Below are 16,862 nucleotides of genomic sequence, written 5' to 3' on the forward strand. Positions count from 1 at the left end.
TAGTGGGCCGGAGGCCGGCCCGCCCTCCGCTTTCAATCTGCGCAAGCATGCTAACCCATCGTCTCCGCGTTCAACGTGACAAGAAAAGCACAACTGCTTAGAGACATGTGCATGCTGGCTTTGCTGTCATTAGTAGAACAGACCCGTGCCTTGCCTCCAGAAAAGTCGCCACTTCCATGCAGTATTGACGTCTGAGTGTTATCGCCATATGCTATGCTGTCGCTTTCGTAGTCCACGTTTCTCACCGAAGCCAACAATGCTAACATCGCCTGTCAGGACGACATTGTTTCTTTATCTTTACACCGCCACCAGATGACTCATATCAAGTTACCCGTGCGAAATATTTGACTGTCGTCACATGTTGAACAAGACCCCTGCTTCATGTCCGCAATAACTACAGACCCATCCACTCATCAATGGCCCGACCAAAGTCATTGGCCTGGAAGAATGGAGGCTCGTAAGTACTGTCACTACCCATACCTATTAGAGAAGATGGACCCGTGGGCATTATTTCAGGTCCATGAGCAACGCTTTGAGTGTCTGGCGGGGTGATATTGTCTTCAGGAGCGTATGCGGGCGATTCTCTGGGCACCGTCTTGTGCCCTGAGATTCCAGCATAGCCGACCAGGTCGTAAGCGGCATCGACTCTGTCGTGTTCATTCTCTCTTGGCGTGGCCGGAATTTGTGTGAGCGAGGAACCAAAGATGGACTGATCCAGGCGGGAGAAATCGCGTCCCGCTTTTTCGTATATCAACATGTTCCAGAGCAGTTTTGAGTCTATCGACAAGCATAGTGGTTCACTGGTACCATCGTCGCAGCTCAATCCTTCTTGTGTTGGAGCCAGAACCACGCTTTCCTGCAATACCAGCAGGTTTTCCGCCTGTATGCCGGGTGTCAAGTGGCCAGTGGTTAGGGTTACGATAGCGGAATACGAATTAGAGAGGGTTGACATACCATGACCGCGGCGCTTGGCCACATAGTCCCCATGTTCCGTAGGAAGTTCGTGCATTTATCAAATCCTGCTTGAGACCTGTCGCAGAGGGCTTGTTCCTGAACGAAACTATGTTGTAGATGAATGGTGGCGGTGATGGCGATGCAATGCGCCAGCGTAGGATCAGATAATTGCACTGCTTTCTTATCCATGGTATCAATGAAATACATAATCCATCCAGCATGACGAGTGATAAGCTCGTATGACTGGTGGATGAAAGATTGTGGCATGGTGTGACGGAAATTGCGAAGGCGCATGGACAGGAGAAATGGGTGGTTGAGAAGGCATGGGATGGTTGCATAGATGATCTGCATGAAGAAGTAGGGGCCCCAATAGTGGCGCCGCTCCTGTAAAGACTCGGGTCGTTTTTCTCCAAATCTGTTTCGGTAGAAACGGTACCTCAGGGGGATTGTGCTATCGACCTCGAGGTGGCGCTGCATTACGCACGAGTAATCAGATTGCGAGTTCCAAGGTGGTGGTGCATCAGGTCCAACGACAGAAGCAGCGTACATCCTGGCCATGTGCCACACCTCACTCAATTGATACGTGTACTTTAGAATTCCTTTGTCAAGTAGGGTCGTTGGAAGGGCATTTGAGGCCCCCGCAGACCCCTGCGCGGTCCAATTGTAGCTAGTGAGCCCTGATCGCACGGAAAGGTTGTGAGACGTCGCCAGTGCGTTGGAGAGCCTCATGTTCTTGGAGACGCATCCTTGAAGATGCTGGAGCATTGAAATGCTGGCTATGCAGTCACTGCATTCTTGCGGATCTCCAAGGGCGTAATTAGGCGGAATGCTGTTAGCGAGACCAGCTGCGATGCCGACGTCGATCTCAGCTAGAGAAGGATTGCCCTCTGTCCACATAGATAAGTTCAGTTCTATCAACGCGACACGGTCTCGGTACCGTATCAAAGTCACATCATGGCTCACCTGCAAAGTCCACCAAACTCAGCAGACAAAAAGTCTGCAGAGTCGAAAGCTCGACTTGACTGTGTATCACTGAGTTCATGGCTAGGCCGCGTGATATGTTCGCCATGGTGGTCAGCCGCTCTTGAATCTCTGATGTGAGGTTTCCTGGGGGGAAGCGTAGGCTCAGGGCCTGCAATGCTAGTAAGAGGTGACGATCTCTTGACGCGATTGTATCCAAGAAGTTATCTGCTCGGAAAAGAACAATTGGTTGGCTGTGGCACCAAGTAAGATATGCCTGACCGGCCGCCCGTAGGGTTGCCTCGCTTAGATCAAAAGAGTCAGTGGCGGCAGAAGAGCAGACCGGATGCGATTGCTCATCGTCCACACTACCCTGGAAGCTGTCCTGTCTGGAGCCAGCGCTGACCGCGGGCCATGATCCGCTCGTGAAAAGGAACGAGGCCGGTGTCGAGGTCTGGCCGGGAGGCGCTTCTTGGCGAGCCATTGATGCACTGGCCGGTCTGTTCGCATGATAAGTGATTATTCAATCGTACCGGAGGAAAGGAATTGCCTCCAGTATACCTACAGAAGCTGCTCAATTAGCCGGCTCATTTGGATCTCCAAGTTGTCGATCCTTCGCTCCTGGTGAGGCGGGTTAGTGAAAAGTTGCGGGAGGCGCGAGACGGGGTCAGAAGGTCCACCATCTTTCCGTTCAGCTTCTTGGCTTCGCTCTCTTCTTCATTATAGACACATTGCTGCCCCAGGCGTTGACAATATGAACACGCAGGACGCTCTCCAGGACATCTTGACTTCTTGCGCCTAAGTTGGAATCTGAGCATTGGAGACATGAAAGCGAGCGCGGCGAAACAGCCACGGAGATGCGGGGCGCACCGGCAGGGGTCGCAGGCTTGCCGCGCCCGTTTGGGAGGTCGCGTACCCTCCATAGAACCGCAAACCCAAGGTTGCCCAGCTGTGTTTCGGCAGCTGGGTGAGGTTGCGTGGGCTAAAGGATGCAGAATCGCAAGACGGCAGCGCCTTTGCACCCATCGGGACCACGTGGTGTAGCCGAGAACTTGGCCCGTTGGTTGTTGGTTGTTGGTAGTGGGTTAGTGAGAGACCTAACAGCGGCTTATACGTGCCCGAAGCACTGTGTGTAGGAGGTGACGTTGCAGCGACATTGGATCATGAGGTCCAGATAAGCAAGACAGACCATAGCTTGATGGACAGACTGCCACTGCTGCTGTGCAACATTCCATTAAAGGCTCAGAGACGATGAATGGCAACGCGCCACAACGTGTTGGGATGCTCCTCTCCCCGCGACCCGAGGTTCCTGGCGGGTCTCTTCAAACGTGCGCCCCGATCGCCAACTTGCAACTGATCGACATACAGCTAATCACGCCGCAGCCACTAGCCTCACTTGTTGATGCTCGATGTAAGCGTTGGCTTAAATTACCCAATTGCCTTGGCACGTAGTAGCACCACGATTTTGAGCTCGCCAAGATTGCCAACTTGAGCCGCATAGCGAGTGTGATACCGTAACCAGGCGGGATCCCTTGCTTCTGTGTGAAGAGTAATGTCCAAATAGCGTTTTGGTAATCGCCTTGACGTCTCACGTTTTAGTATAGTCGTGCATTCTCTGTAGTGTGCCAGACATCTTCATGCCATGTTCCTGCTAATATTAAGCGCGTCCGACAGCAGTCAAACGGCTGCTGAGCTGGGATAAATGCGGCCCTCGTAGGCTACGATCCGCAAGCGGTGGTGCGAAAGTGGCACTGTAACCTGCTGCAAATGGGGCTCGCGATAGGTAGGGCGCTTCGTAGGCGCCGCGGGTTTAGCGAGCCCCGGAGGCATAAAAATGCACAATTGAGGCCAGAGACCCTATAAAGGAAGTGTGGAATACGCCGGTCACTGACTCATTGCGACGATGAAAAGATAAAACACGCTATAGTATTGATATTCTGAAATGTTGCACTTTCCGAAACTCTTCGTCCGCGCCGTTGCTGCCCGATATCGCTATAGGTGACATCCCCGCTGCCAATAGCAGTGCCAGACCATTGTCGGGAGATATCTAGGGCACCCCTCTTCATAAGGGAGAACATTGGGATACTCTGTAGTACCCACGTAGTTATGCTCTGCAGTACGGTAAAAGCAAGAACAAGGATCACATGCAAGCGTCCCCTCTTCTCTGCTAGGCCCGGACATTAGCCTTATTACCCGTTCATGTACGTCAAGCAGGCCTGTTCACATGATCCGTGAACAGATATGGCGGAGCAACCACTGCTGTGCATGAGGTCAAATAGATCTTTCTTCATCCGACGCCCTGGATTCTCTGCTTGTCTCTACGTTTGTTATACCGCTCCCCCTCACTTTTGTACTCTCACACCTTCATTGCACGACTCATCTCCTTCTATTCAGTGTACAGGCGCCGGGGTAACACCGCCAGCCGGTGTCATGTTTGATGTCTTTGCGTCCTTTGGGGGCGCGACAAGGACTGGTCTCATTGTCGTGGCTGCGTGGGTCGCCTACCACGTAGTCCGCGCCGTGTATAACATCTCGCCGGTCCATCCTCTCTACAAAATCCCCGGTCCAAAGCTTGCTGCTGCTACGTACTGGCCTGAGTTCTATCATGATGTGATCCTCTTTGGCCGCTATAGCGGGCAAATCCAAGCAATGCATGCGGAATATGGTGAGTCGTTCTCATTCTCGTCGCAGGTGGGCTTTGGCTGCGTACAAGCGTGGCGATTCAAAGAAACAAGGTCTCTCACAATGTATCCATAGGTCCTATTGTTCGAATTAGTCCTCACGAAGTCCATTGCGATGACCCCAAATTCGCCGACGAGATTTACGCCACCAGCGGAAGAAAGCGTGACAAACCGCAACACCAGATCAATGGATCAGCGTAGGCAGACCCAAAAGCCGCTTTTTCTTTATCATACACTGTATAAAGCCACTAATGACCGGATTCTATCTAGCCTTGGACACTCTGGATTCGGCACCAAGGACCACGACTTGCACCGCATCCGTCGTATACCGCTGGCCAAATTCTTCTCGAGGAGCATGATCTCGCGCCTCGAATCAGATATTCGGGCTCTAGCTCAGAATCTGTGTGACAAACTGTTGACTCACGCTGGCGCGCCTGCCTTTGACGTGACAATGGCGTACAGCTGTTTCACCTCTGATGCTATCTCGCGCTACTGCTTCGGCGAGTCATTTGGCTTTCTCGACCAGGAGGGTTGGTACCCCAACTTCCGCGAGCCGACCGCCGCAATCCTGAAGCCTGTCTTCATGTTTCGCTTCTTTCCATATCTCAAAAATCTGACAGTACTAGGAGAGTAGTGAGTTTTGCGCGTCTTTCTCCTCTCTACACCGGCGGGCTGTGGCTGGCCATTGGCTAAGCATCCCGACTTACGAGACAGTCTGGTCGATTACCTCCCGGAGGATATAGCACTGTTGATCCGAACCCTCAAGATCGATATACCTAATATGATCGCCAAAACCAAGGCCGACATGGACGCTGGAATACACTACGATCGCCCAACAATATTCAGATCGCTTCTCGAGTCCGACCTCGAGATGCACGAGAAGCAGCCACAGCGACTTGCCGATGAGGCTACGGCTGTTGTCGGAGCGGGCACCGAAACTACGAGCTGGGCCTTGGGTGTTATCACGTATCATCTATTGACAAAACCGGACATGTTGCAGAAGCTTCGCGCCGAGTTGTTGGGCGTCGTCGACGACCCATTGCGACTCCCGTCGTGGACGGTGCTAGAGAAGCTTTCTTACATGGGCGCCGTGATCCAGGAAGGCTTACGCCTCTCTTTCGGTGTGGCGGCACGGACCGCGCGCGTCCCGACCCGCGAGAGCCTGGTTTATCAGGGTGAGTTCAACAAGAAGCCTGTTCAACATGTGATTCCCCGAGGGTTCGCCATCGGCATGTCGGCGGCTATTACGCACTTGGATGATCGAGTCGTCAAGAACCATCAAGAGTTCGCACCGGAGCGCTGGCTGGATGATGATAACCGGATCGAGCTTGAGCGCGGGATGTTGCCCTTTTCCAAGGGCAGCCGAGCTTGTCTGGGTATGAAGTGAGTGGGACTCGCCCCTGTCGATTCATTGAGCGAGCTTTGTGTTTTGCCTCAACCTGTCTTTTTAGGCTAATTGTTGTGGTCCGTTTAGTCTAGCGCTGTGTGAGCTCAATTTGGCCTTGGCAGCGGTGGCTTTGCGCGTCATGCCTTACATGGAGCTCTTTGAGACGACAGACCAAGACGTCCGCTATGATCACGACATGTTCGTACCCATGGCTAAGTCTGGCTCGATGGGTGTTAGGGTCAAGATGAACCACCCAAGCTAGCGAATCGCAAAGCTGGCGGGCGTTCGTGTTCACTGGTAGGCCTGGGAAGTCAATGATGCATATCCATCACGAAGATCAATCCAAACTGACACATGCCATGGTCGCGGGCTTGAAAGGCGTAGTGTTACAGCCCAATGAACTCCCAGCTGGCGCCAATGTTATAGTTATCTTTCTGTCCAGCTGCATATCGTTGACCGGTTTGCGGCTTGGGTGCGGATCGGTAATACTTGCGGAGGAGCATCCTGCACTACTTGCTCGAGGCCCTGTATTGTACATGTTGATTGCATTATATCGGTGACATCTGCCACCTTGCGGGCCACACGCTCGTCACCGCCTATGATGAGCGACCGGAGAGTCAGATCTCGATTTAATAATATTGCAAGCGGCGCGGTGCAACCGAGTCACTTGTTGCTGAGCCTTGATCGTTTGGTACTGCGTTCCGAGTTCCCGCGTGGGTGATGGGTACCTGTGAGGGTCCAACAGCACAGGGTTCAGGCGTCAAGCCTGCCCCGGCTCATAACTTTTGGCAGGGTCCGGGGATGAGACGAAACTGTACGGTGATCCCCAAGTTTTTTATGTTGCAAAATATTGACACTGCGGACTGGATGGCAAGTCAATCGGTTGGGGCTCGCGCTGTACTGTAAAACAGTCTGCGTCATACATCGTTTTGCGATTCTTTAGTCCGAGAGTGAGAGCCGGGACGCCTACCTGGGCCTCCAAGAAGAAACCAAGTGGATTTGTGCTTTTATCCCACCAGAGCTAATAACCCTTGTAAGCGGCGCCGGACGACACGGCGCGGGGCCGATTGTCATCTCGCTTCCATCAACTACGGGGCATCCGGGCAGGCGGATGGTCGACAGCGCCACGCGAAACGGAGCACCAACCCAGCAGCAGCATTGGCGACTGGGATCAGGTCTTGTATTAACCACGGGCAATCGCCAAAAAAACACAGACAAAGCTAATAAGTCGCGACAGGCGGCACCTCGGCATCTCCCAGACGCCCCACGACCCGAGCTGGGCGGGCTTGACGGACTACGTACAGCTTCATTAGCACCGTTTAACGTAACTAATCGTTTCATCAGTGGGCTCCGGGAACCCAGGAGTGCTCTTCCCCCGAGCCCAGTGTTCAGCTACTTAGTATAGTCGTACAACTAGGGCTTCGCGCCCTTTCGAAACGGATGACGAGGACAAGAAAAGCCTGCGTCGGTTCCCGGAGAACGTCACTGAGCCTTTTCTTGTGTCGCACGTCTAGGCCCAGGGGCTTTATTTGGGAGACAGTGAGGCATGATGAACTCGGCTGTTGATCCCAACGCACGATACATCTCCCCAACTGGCCTGTCCCTTGCCATAGTCTGCGTCTCCCTCGTGCTCGTCTTTTTCTCCATCCTGACGACTGGCCTGCGGGCCTACTCGCGATTCCGCGATGCTGTGCTTGGTTTCGACGATGGCCTTGCTATAGCTGGAACTGTGCGTTTCCCCCATTACTTATTTACTTACTCTATACCCAGTCGACGCCACTCGCGAGCAGCGATTCTAATTTTACGACCCGTGACAGATTTTGTACACCGCGGATGTCGGACTGGCTTGCTATGCCTGCTGGGCGGGCCTGGGATACCGAGATGCGAAGCTCAACGCCTGGCAGTCGGAGCGCGCCATGGAGCTCTACATCATCTGGATCCTCGTCTACGTTGGAGCTTTGGCACTTGTCAAGTCGTCTGCCTGTGTAAGCATCTACCGCATCTCCGTTGCCACCACGGGGTTTCGCGTCGCCGTTTGGTGCCTCCTCTTCGTCTTGTGGGCCTCGTTCTTGGTCACCTTTATCGGCACACTGCTCTACTGTCGACCGATTCAAGCAATCTGGAATGTTGATCTCATCCTCAACGGCAACGGCCACTGTGCGCCGGCCTCTACGTTCATCGCCCTTGGCCAAGTCGCCACGGGTACCACTATTGCAACCGACTTGGGGCTGGTGGTTGTGCCAGCGATCCTGCTTCGCCGCACGCAGATGAAGACGCAGGCCAAGGTGCAAGCGTTCTTTCTCCTGTCTTTTGCGTCCATGTAAGCCTGCCTCATCGCTGGATATAGGCCGTGTGAGTGCGGGCTTGCTGACGATACCAGCGCATCCATCATCACTATAGTCCGCATTCCCTATGTCAACCGCTTTAGCTCACCCACAGATCTCAAGTGTGAGTATGCAATCGCCCCTCAACCCAATTATTACTCCATCAGCAGCTGATGGATTCAATATTGCAGTCTGGATAGCGCACATTATGCTCTGCTCGAACATCGAGACCGGCATCGGCTGCATCGCCACTGCCATTCCCTCTCTCCGCCGTCTGTTCCGCCGCAATGTTGGTAGTGCCTCCAGCACACCGAATTCGAACCCCGCCCGCAGTTCCCTGTGGACGTTTGGAGGCCGATCTACCAACAAAGTAGACGGCAACCGCTTCCACAACCCAACCGACCAGGGTTTCAGCCTCGCCACAGTCCACGCCAGGCCAGCTGATGACAGCTGGCAGAGGCTACAAGACGGAGATTCAGACTCGGGAAACCTCCTACCCGGTGAAAATGGCAAAGGTATCAGGGCTGAGTATTCCTACGCTATCCAGATGGAGCGGGAGAGAGCAGCTGGGGAACAAAGGTTCTAGGGGTAACTAGCTTGCCGCTGAATCCTGTCTGGGATCGCACAATCTGGCCAGTGCAATGGTAAACACTGCGTCGGCTAGCTAGAGCTACACGCCCAACATTGTTCTCATCATCAGCGATCCAAATCCCCAGGCAACGGGCGAGCCGCAGTGCGAAGCCGCAGGGCGAGCCCGACGCGCGCGGACTGGCCGTGGTGCTATGGATTGGTGCTTCGCCGGTGCACTTTGATGAAATGTTCGTATCTGGATGGAGCTGGTCGCAGCATAGATGCATCCACGGCTCTGTGGATCAGATGAGGTGTGCCCCTGGCCCAGGTTAATCCGGACAATTTCTCTCGGTGATGGAGGCGACAAAATGTGTCCGGACGCAGGCGCATACCCAGGCATCTGAGCTTATTACACATTGGTGCATGAGGCCGAGTTCAGCATTCCGCCGCCGGGGAGCCTCTCAAGACAAGCAAGTCGCTGCTCGAGGCGGGCGCGTTGCAGGTCAGCGGGGCCCATCGTTGGCACCAAATTCCATGCAACCGCGAAGCGCAGAGCGTTGTCACTGTGGCCGCTGCGTCGTGAGCTGGGATGAGGTGGTGGTGGTGCATCAACGGCACTTGCGGCGTCGCCTCCAAGAAGCGCCGGGAGCTATAATAGCCGACATGGATGGATGGCTTCTGCCCGAAAATTCACTGCCCATGGAACGTTGGCAGTGCGCGGCCACAGCGGACTCACATGCAACACAGGTATGGATCCTGCACAGTGAGGTGCCCACTATACTGCCCCGATAGAGGGTTCCCCAGGGCACCCGACGAAAGCTACAGGGGGTGGAGGCAGCACCGCCGTGGCTTCCAGCAGGCGCATGGCCTGAAGCCCCTGTGTCGCGTGAACAGGGGTGGCCAGGGTGCAGCCGCACAAAGAAGTGTTGGTACTCCAGCGAACGGTACGAAGTAGTCGCAGGCAAATGAGTGCACATCATCAGAGCTGCCCGCAACGCAACGTCTTCTTGGGAACAGACACACGTTTCGGTCAATGGCCAACTTCGCTCCGTGGTCAATGCAGCTGGTCGAATTGAATCAAGACAGCTTTTTTGGGGGGCGATCAGCTGGCTAACAAGGAAACGTCTGCAACTACCCTTATCCTGTTGATGGCCTGCTTTGCGGCTCCCATCCCTCATATCCACAGCGTTGATCCGAAAAGTGTTACGCATCCTAGAACCTTTCATTCTTACAACTGGCAATATCCAACGACCCTCCCGTCACGGGTATGTGCTTGCAGCCCTGGATCCTAAAGCTCTTCATTTTCTGGCCGGCTTTACTGCTGTTCTTGGACCATTTTGTGGGTATCAGGAACCCTTTGTGCGCAGCTGTGGCGGATCCGAGCTTCTTGCCGCGACAACCGATGTCGCTGTGGATAGAGACAGAACAGCGAGTCCAGATGAAGCTACAGAACTCAAAGGAGCCGACGCCCTTGGAAGTAATTGAGTCGTCGAAATTGTAGCAATCGTTATCCCCGAGACTGCTGTGGTAGTGGCGCTCTTTTCCCTTTTGATCCTTGTCGGTCCAGACGGTAAAGCTCCAGGCGTCTGTGCCGACAATGGCAATCGTAGCAATGCTGAGAAGTGTGGAAGGCTTCATGTTGACTTTGACTGCGTTGTGAAAAGACTCTCAAGTGTGTTTATGAAGACGTAGGTAACGACACTTTTTGACAAGCACGATGCCGCCTCTATAAATACTCATGGCCTGTGTCCCCAAGTCTACCGTCATCATCGGCTCAATTTCTCAACTCCATGTCAAATGAATGGGGAATCATTGATGATTCCGTCTGATGCTCTTGGCCCCGACGAGATTTGATGGCAAACTTGGTCCAGCAATCCTCGATGGACCCTTCATTGGTGGGGCACTAAGATAGAGTGTGGCAGATCTCCTGCATAAGCGGTCGAATTATCCAGCAACCGACTGTCAGCTTGCATCACCCGAGGATGATCACTTATTTTTGGCAATCAGTCTTGGCCTGCCAGGTCCAAAGCTCTGTGTGTGGAACCGGCACGTCCGTGGCAGGTATGTTAGTGCAAAAAGCACCAGTGCGAAATGCCGTTCTGGCGATAGGCTCGTAGTTTCACGTGAGATCAAACTCGGGCGTATTATCATCGTGACTTTCAGCAGAGCGCGTGCCCCAGCTTCTCAAGTCGGCCCATACTGTGCCGATATCGGCCGCGCGTCTCCTGACCTGGCTTACTCACGAGAGAGGAGAGATGGTTGGGAGAACGGGGTGCGATATCGCAGCAGTTCAATTTTACTGTCTCGCACCGTACTGCTTTGCTGAGGCCGATGTTGGTCCTGAGGCAGTCTGTGCCGACTAACCGCCGACTTCAGCTTCAGAAGCATGGGGCTGTATGGTGCCAAGCCGTAACACGGTACCAAACATGGATGCGATTGTAACAAAGGTCCCGAGCTGAGCCCGAGCCTGTACATTCAGCAGACACAGGAACGTTCGTCTCCCGTGACGTGACTCGGCGGGGTGACGTAGCGAGGGGTTCTTCACCTTCATCAGCAGAGCCACGAGCTCGGGTTACACACGGCGATGTGGGGACTGGGTCGGCCCCTGATCTTCGGCCCCACCATTGACCACCCCCGGACGATTGGAAGTCGGGACCAAAGCGTGGCTAACGCTAGAGCTCCATGACCCTCGATTGAGCAGGAACAAGGCGTATAGACTGCGAACCTGATGAGAGCCACAGCTGATGTGGCGTTTCGCACAAAGCTTCGCGTTCCCGACGCACGTGCCAAGACAGTAGACGATGGGCAGCAGTTTGGAGGTCCTACTTGAGCATAGTCGCCGATTCGGCACTTTGATGACGACTAATGAGCGAAGTTGTCGTATATAGACGCAGAAATCCTAGCAGGGAGCGGCCCAGTCTCGCGACTTCGTTTCCTGTATGTCAGTCTAGTTCCCATCTAGGTCTTAAACCTCCCATCGACGGTATTCTGGCCGATCGTGAGGGTCACAAACAGTGATGGCCCGAATCTGAATGAGGGCTGCTGGAAGACAGTTCGCTTCCTGGTTCAATTGGCATCTAGTGCTTGTTCCGTAGACCGTAGTAGGTTCCCAAGGCAGTAGTGGCCTCGGTTTGATTCGCAGCAAGAGTTTTAGCAAATATTCTCAGCCCTCAAGTCGCCTGCTTCGTCCGGACTTGATCGCGGTGTGTTGGTGGCTAGCGACCCCCCACCCCCTTTGACTCACCACGGTCTGAGACTTGTGGTCCAGGCCATCCATTCCAGACTGGGCCACACCCTCAGCATTGAGTTCAGCGTTGGAAGAACGGCTCTCGTGGTGTTGAATCATTGGCGTTTGTGTCTGTTGTAAGTTCCATTGCCATTCCGGGCGGATTACGTCGTAGAGATGGCTGACTGCATGGTCCTCGCGATCGCCCGCAAACCTACCAGCCCTCGATAGCAACGCACTAGTAATCAACTTGCCACAAATCATGTGCTTAGTCTCTTGTGGTCTATTCATTGCTGCGTCCAGCAGCCAGCCCTGCGTCCACTACTGTCACGATGAATCTCAATGGAGACGTACCCCCACCGAACACTAGGAGGCTCGGCATCAAGTAACAGTCTCAATTACTTACTCACCTACATGTACAGACACCTAAATCCCACCGGCACGGCGTAGCATGACTGCTTATGGCATTTTCCCACACCTGGTGGCGTCGTCCCGGGACGCCGCCCAGCTTGTTGGAAATCGGAGACAGGTTGAAAGCACGGGCCCTATATCGGCCATGCCGGTCAACGCCACCCAGGGGAGGCAATCGCCACGCTGTACCCAGCTGAATGGATTTGAGCCAGGAAGGCAAGGCGACTGTGACTGATTCCTGCTAAAATGTTGAGAGACGGTACTTCGTTCACAGTCTAGCAGATGTTTACACTAGACGCTCTTCCACAAGCAAGACGAGACTATGGCGTAGATAATGAGATATGCTAGCTTCAGATTGAACTCCTCCCAAGACCTGCATCTCCGGGCACATCGGCCTCGAAAGTGTCAAGACTAACATAGCGCATGGCATCTGTTTCAGGTGGATGACGACGCGATCCAAAGATTTCTTGAAGTAAATGTACGTCGATGCCTCAGCTGCCGCATTCACTCGACCAACAAAAGTTAGGCAGAGGCGTAATGGGGCAAGTTCCGCTACGAGCGTGCCTCTCAGACCGCGCAGCTTAGTCTTCCTGCTAAGTCTCCTTCATCTGGGGCTATGTAGCAGAGGTCGACAACTGCCGAGGCTAGATGGGGCAAGCGACGATTGGATGCTCTTCTGCGACGACATCCGGATGACGCCTCTTCCGTAAAAGACCCTGCTGGACTCCCTTCTGGACGCTCCAACTTTAAAGCTAGAAGTGCCGTGTTAGGGGCACAGACAATGATACCGCTTCGTGAGGACGTGAGCAGTCTAAATAGGGGTGGAGTTCGTCGCCACGACTACATTGGTGTCCCACACGCTCGGGTCGAGGAGACATCTTTGTCTCCTACTTCGACATCGAAGGCGGCGCCCCAAGACAACCTTGACAGTAGCTGACAGGCAGCTTCGATCCAATGGTGACTCGGATTCAGAACGCCATCTTTCCTTCCCCGAAGAAGTCTGAAGTTAAACGTCAGGCGGTAAGTGGCTTGCCCCCGGATCTCGCGAGCGCCTCATGTTGAAGGCCGGCCAGGCAAATGTGGCGTTAGAATCCCTGTTGGTGCTCTACCAGTTGGCCAACTTCTTCAGCCGTTACGACGGCTCCTCATAGTCAATGCGTATCAGACGTGTCACTGGACAAGTATATAAAGGACATTGAGCCTTCCACCGAAGCCTGACAAACCATGCCGGTTACACCCTACAAGGCGCCTCTCTGATATATACCTAGTTTCGAAAACGACAACATCGTACAAAATGAAGATCTCAGCCATCGCCTTAGCAACTCTCACAGGGTTGGGCCTTGCCGCACCTTTTTCCGACTCAAGCGTGGACACAGACCTGGAGAAGCGCTCTTTTTATAGTTGCGTCTCTAACTGCGTCAATGAATGCGTTGCCTTAAGCCTCGTTTGTGCTGCGGTAAGTCGTGCCGCTGCAGAACATTGATCGATTCTAGCCGAACCCATTCTAATGCAACCTGTGAGTCCAGGGCTGCAAGGCCAATAAAGCTTGCATCAGCAGCTGCCAGAAGAATGCACCGATTTGTGCGCAAAACTGTGTAAGTAGTCGACGACAATACGTCTCACCAAACAGCGGCATGCTAATAAATATGTTAACCATAGATTCGCGCAACATGCTCTTGATTTGCGGGGCTTGGTCCACTGCAATTACGGGTGGAAGGATACTTCCAGCCACCGCTATGATTGCCCCAGTCCTTACCGATCAGTGGAGGGGGATTAATCGTGGCATCAGACACACTTCGTATCACCAGAAATATTGCTGATGAAATCTATCGTTGTCTCTACGTGGTGGTAAGCTCCCAATCACCAAACTTGTAACATTGTCGACGACGCGATATGCGACAGCTGGGACATATGCCATAACGTAAAAGCTTTCAAGCGTCCCGGCGTCCACTTTTTATTGCTTCTTTGCTAGCGGATACGGTATACATGAGAGGAAGCAAGACCGAATAATCACTTGGAACCTTACACCGGTTTTCACATGGCTCCAGTCTACCAGATTAGTATCGCTTCACACTCGACGCTGGCGTGTCTCCTGATCTCGAAAGCGAGCTGGCGGCCGTAGCATATGCCATGAGTGTGTCGGGCCTTGGTGGCCCAATCACCAAGGTGACCAGAAGGTATCCCCTCCACTAGGCATGGGAATCCTGAATGGGCGTCTTGGGCAAAACAGAAGACCCTCGACAGACAGACAAACTGCGTCAGTTTCACATACGGAGCGTGCTCCAACTTGTTCGGCTGGCCCCACAATCCAACGAAGATGATTATTATACAAGTCGTTCCCCATGACCTATCCTCTGAATGCAGGTGTGAATAATCAGGTTTACATCTCTAGCACTACGAACTTGTAATGTGCTCACTCATGCATTTACTCATGTTTCTGCCGCAATACGAAGTGTTATGCTCATTCGCTTTTAAACGCACTTGAGGCCACACCGCTCTCGTCGCTTGTATGGCCCAGCACGAACAAGCCCGAAGCATCGATGAGGTGATCCTCCCAGTCTCACAATCTTGACACGAACCTCGTGGCTTCCACGACAAAGTGATCCTATCAGACAATCCATCATGTTTATCACTGCTCACGCGAGACAAGTACACCCTACCAGACCTCCTGCTTAGACCAGCCGCACTGTTTAATTCTAATAGTTCGTCCTATCGGAAGGATTACTAACCGAGGTGGAAGACATTTCATGATCGGTAAGGTGTAGGACGAAATAAATGGTCTTCAGCCTTTTCGCTGGGACCAATGAAGGTCACGTAGGGACATGCTAGGCCAGAAGTGTCGTACCGGCCGGCTCTGTGTGTGGTTGACGTTGGAATGTTATGTCTCGTTCATAGCCAAGTATCCGAGCTACTACTGGTTGGCCTGCTAATGAACTCGGAAGTGACCCGAAACCCCAGCTAGGATCAAAAAGGCCTATTCAATCACGGGTCGTCGTGTTTGCTCGAATCGCACTAGGATATCTTCGGTCACGACATAAGTGCAGTCGGTCTTTGAGTATCTCTAAATGCGGTATCTAAGGTTATGCTCGAATTGGGTGCATCATGGTTCGGTTTTATGTCGAGGAATGCTTTCCTACGGGAATGCAAAACCGTAAAACTCGATCACTGATCGGCTACTGTGGTATGGAGACTGGAGGTCCGTCTGTTCTTTTCAGACAAAGTCGGTTTGTGAGATGCCTCTGCTGGTCACGATGCCTCTGGCTTGTCATCCTTGCGGGGCTTGGATCGCCTACAGTATTTACTTTATGCGGCCGGACTTGGTAGGAGTCTTATCTATGGTACACGTGGCGAGACGGCGTCCCGAGAGGCTCTCACGAGTGAGGATCATTGATGGCCTCTGCAGCACCGGAGATGCTTTGTTTCCATAGGCATTACTCATTCATATCTCATATGGTCTAGCGTGTTGACCGTCGAGCTTCACGCTGAGTGTGGCCTTCATCAAGGCGTGACGCATGTATAATAACGGAGTCCCCTGCTTTTAGAGCCTTGATACGCTTTTACGAATGTACACAAAGCCTTTATATTATTACGACTCTCAGTATGAGCGATCCTGGAACCATGGCGGCTTTCAAACCAGCCCGCACAAAGCCAATGGTAGACCGCGGCTTACTGTTGCGGTACTTTTGCAGTCGCCGAGGCCTCAGCTTCGTGGTCATCAGTCTTGCTGTCACTAATATCATTTTACTAAGCACGTTATGTATAGTTTCAGTCAATAACCTTCGAGCAGGCTTACCAAGCCACGTGCACAAGGATGGGGTTGCCGAGATAGCGACAGCGAGAAAACGAGCGGTTCGCCCCGAGGATGAGGATGAGGTGTTCCAGCTTCAAGAAAGCGCAGATACCATTGCCCCAGATGAACTTGACATATACATTCGCGACGAAATTGAAGACAGACCCAGCAACCTGACGGCAGGTATGGCGAGACGCAGCCTGGATGGCGATGGAGGCGACGATGATGCCGTGGACCCCGACGACGATGACATGCCGCCGGGTCCCAATCCGCAAGGAGCCCACCTCGCAACCCAGCCATGGGAGAGATTTGCGCTGTGAGTGCACCTTTATTCATGTCTTTCAGCTCATTAATTCTCTGCTGCTCGTGTTCAGCCGGGAGCTATGGCTGACGGAACGATAGCCTCGACGGATATTTTAACGGGATAAGATCCATAGTAAAGGTAGCGGATCTTATTCCGGAATACCCCAAAAGAGTACACAGGCGCAGTCATCGACCACCACCAGTATTGAAGCACCATGCTCAGAAGCCCGAGGTCTATAGCCCATATCACGCATCG

The 16,862-nt window shown here is 53.2% G+C and overlaps 4 protein-coding genes across 4 annotated transcripts; 2 read left to right on the forward strand and 2 right to left on the reverse strand.

Annotated features, from left to right (window-relative positions):
- Window positions 1-329: 329 nt before the first annotated feature.
- Window positions 330-2,837, reverse strand: JDV02_010238 (uncharacterized protein; the record flags this gene model as incomplete). Its single annotated transcript, XM_047991966.1, has 5 exons — window positions 330-880; window positions 955-1,841; window positions 1,918-2,414; window positions 2,480-2,597; window positions 2,831-2,837. The coding sequence occupies 5 exons, from the start codon at window positions 2,835-2,837 to the stop codon at window positions 395-397; spliced, it is 1,995 nt and encodes a 664-aa protein (XP_047847979.1). The 3' UTR covers window positions 330-394.
- A 1,507-nt stretch (window positions 2,838-4,344) lies between these two features.
- JDV02_010239 (uncharacterized protein) lies at window positions 4,345-6,244 on the forward strand (the record flags this gene model as incomplete). Its single annotated transcript, XM_047991967.1, has 5 exons — window positions 4,345-4,579; window positions 4,672-4,792; window positions 4,866-5,228; window positions 5,310-5,978; window positions 6,070-6,244. The coding sequence occupies 5 exons, from the start codon at window positions 4,345-4,347 to the stop codon at window positions 6,242-6,244; spliced, it is 1,563 nt and encodes a 520-aa protein (XP_047847980.1).
- Window positions 6,245-7,305: 1,061 nt separating this feature from the next.
- On the forward strand, window positions 7,306-8,940 carry JDV02_010240 (uncharacterized protein). Its single transcript, XM_047991968.1, has 4 exons — window positions 7,306-7,711; window positions 7,800-8,302; window positions 8,363-8,430; window positions 8,498-8,940. Exons 1-4 carry the CDS (start codon window positions 7,529-7,531, stop codon window positions 8,890-8,892), a joined length of 1,149 nt encoding a protein of 382 aa, XP_047847981.1. The 5' UTR covers window positions 7,306-7,528; the 3' UTR covers window positions 8,893-8,940.
- Window positions 8,941-10,088: 1,148 nt separating this feature from the next.
- On the reverse strand, window positions 10,089-10,514 carry JDV02_010241 (uncharacterized protein; the record flags this gene model as incomplete). The annotated part of the gene is made up of 1 exon (XM_047991969.1): window positions 10,089-10,514. One exon carries the CDS (start codon window positions 10,512-10,514, stop codon window positions 10,089-10,091), a length of 426 nt encoding a protein of 141 aa, XP_047847982.1.
- Window positions 10,515-16,862: the final 6,348 nt, after the last annotated feature.

This window comes from Purpureocillium takamizusanense, chromosome 12 (assembly GCF_022605165.1).
Source record: "Purpureocillium takamizusanense chromosome 12, complete sequence".
Taxonomy (NCBI): Eukaryota; Fungi; Ascomycota; class Sordariomycetes; order Hypocreales; family Ophiocordycipitaceae; genus Purpureocillium; species Purpureocillium takamizusanense.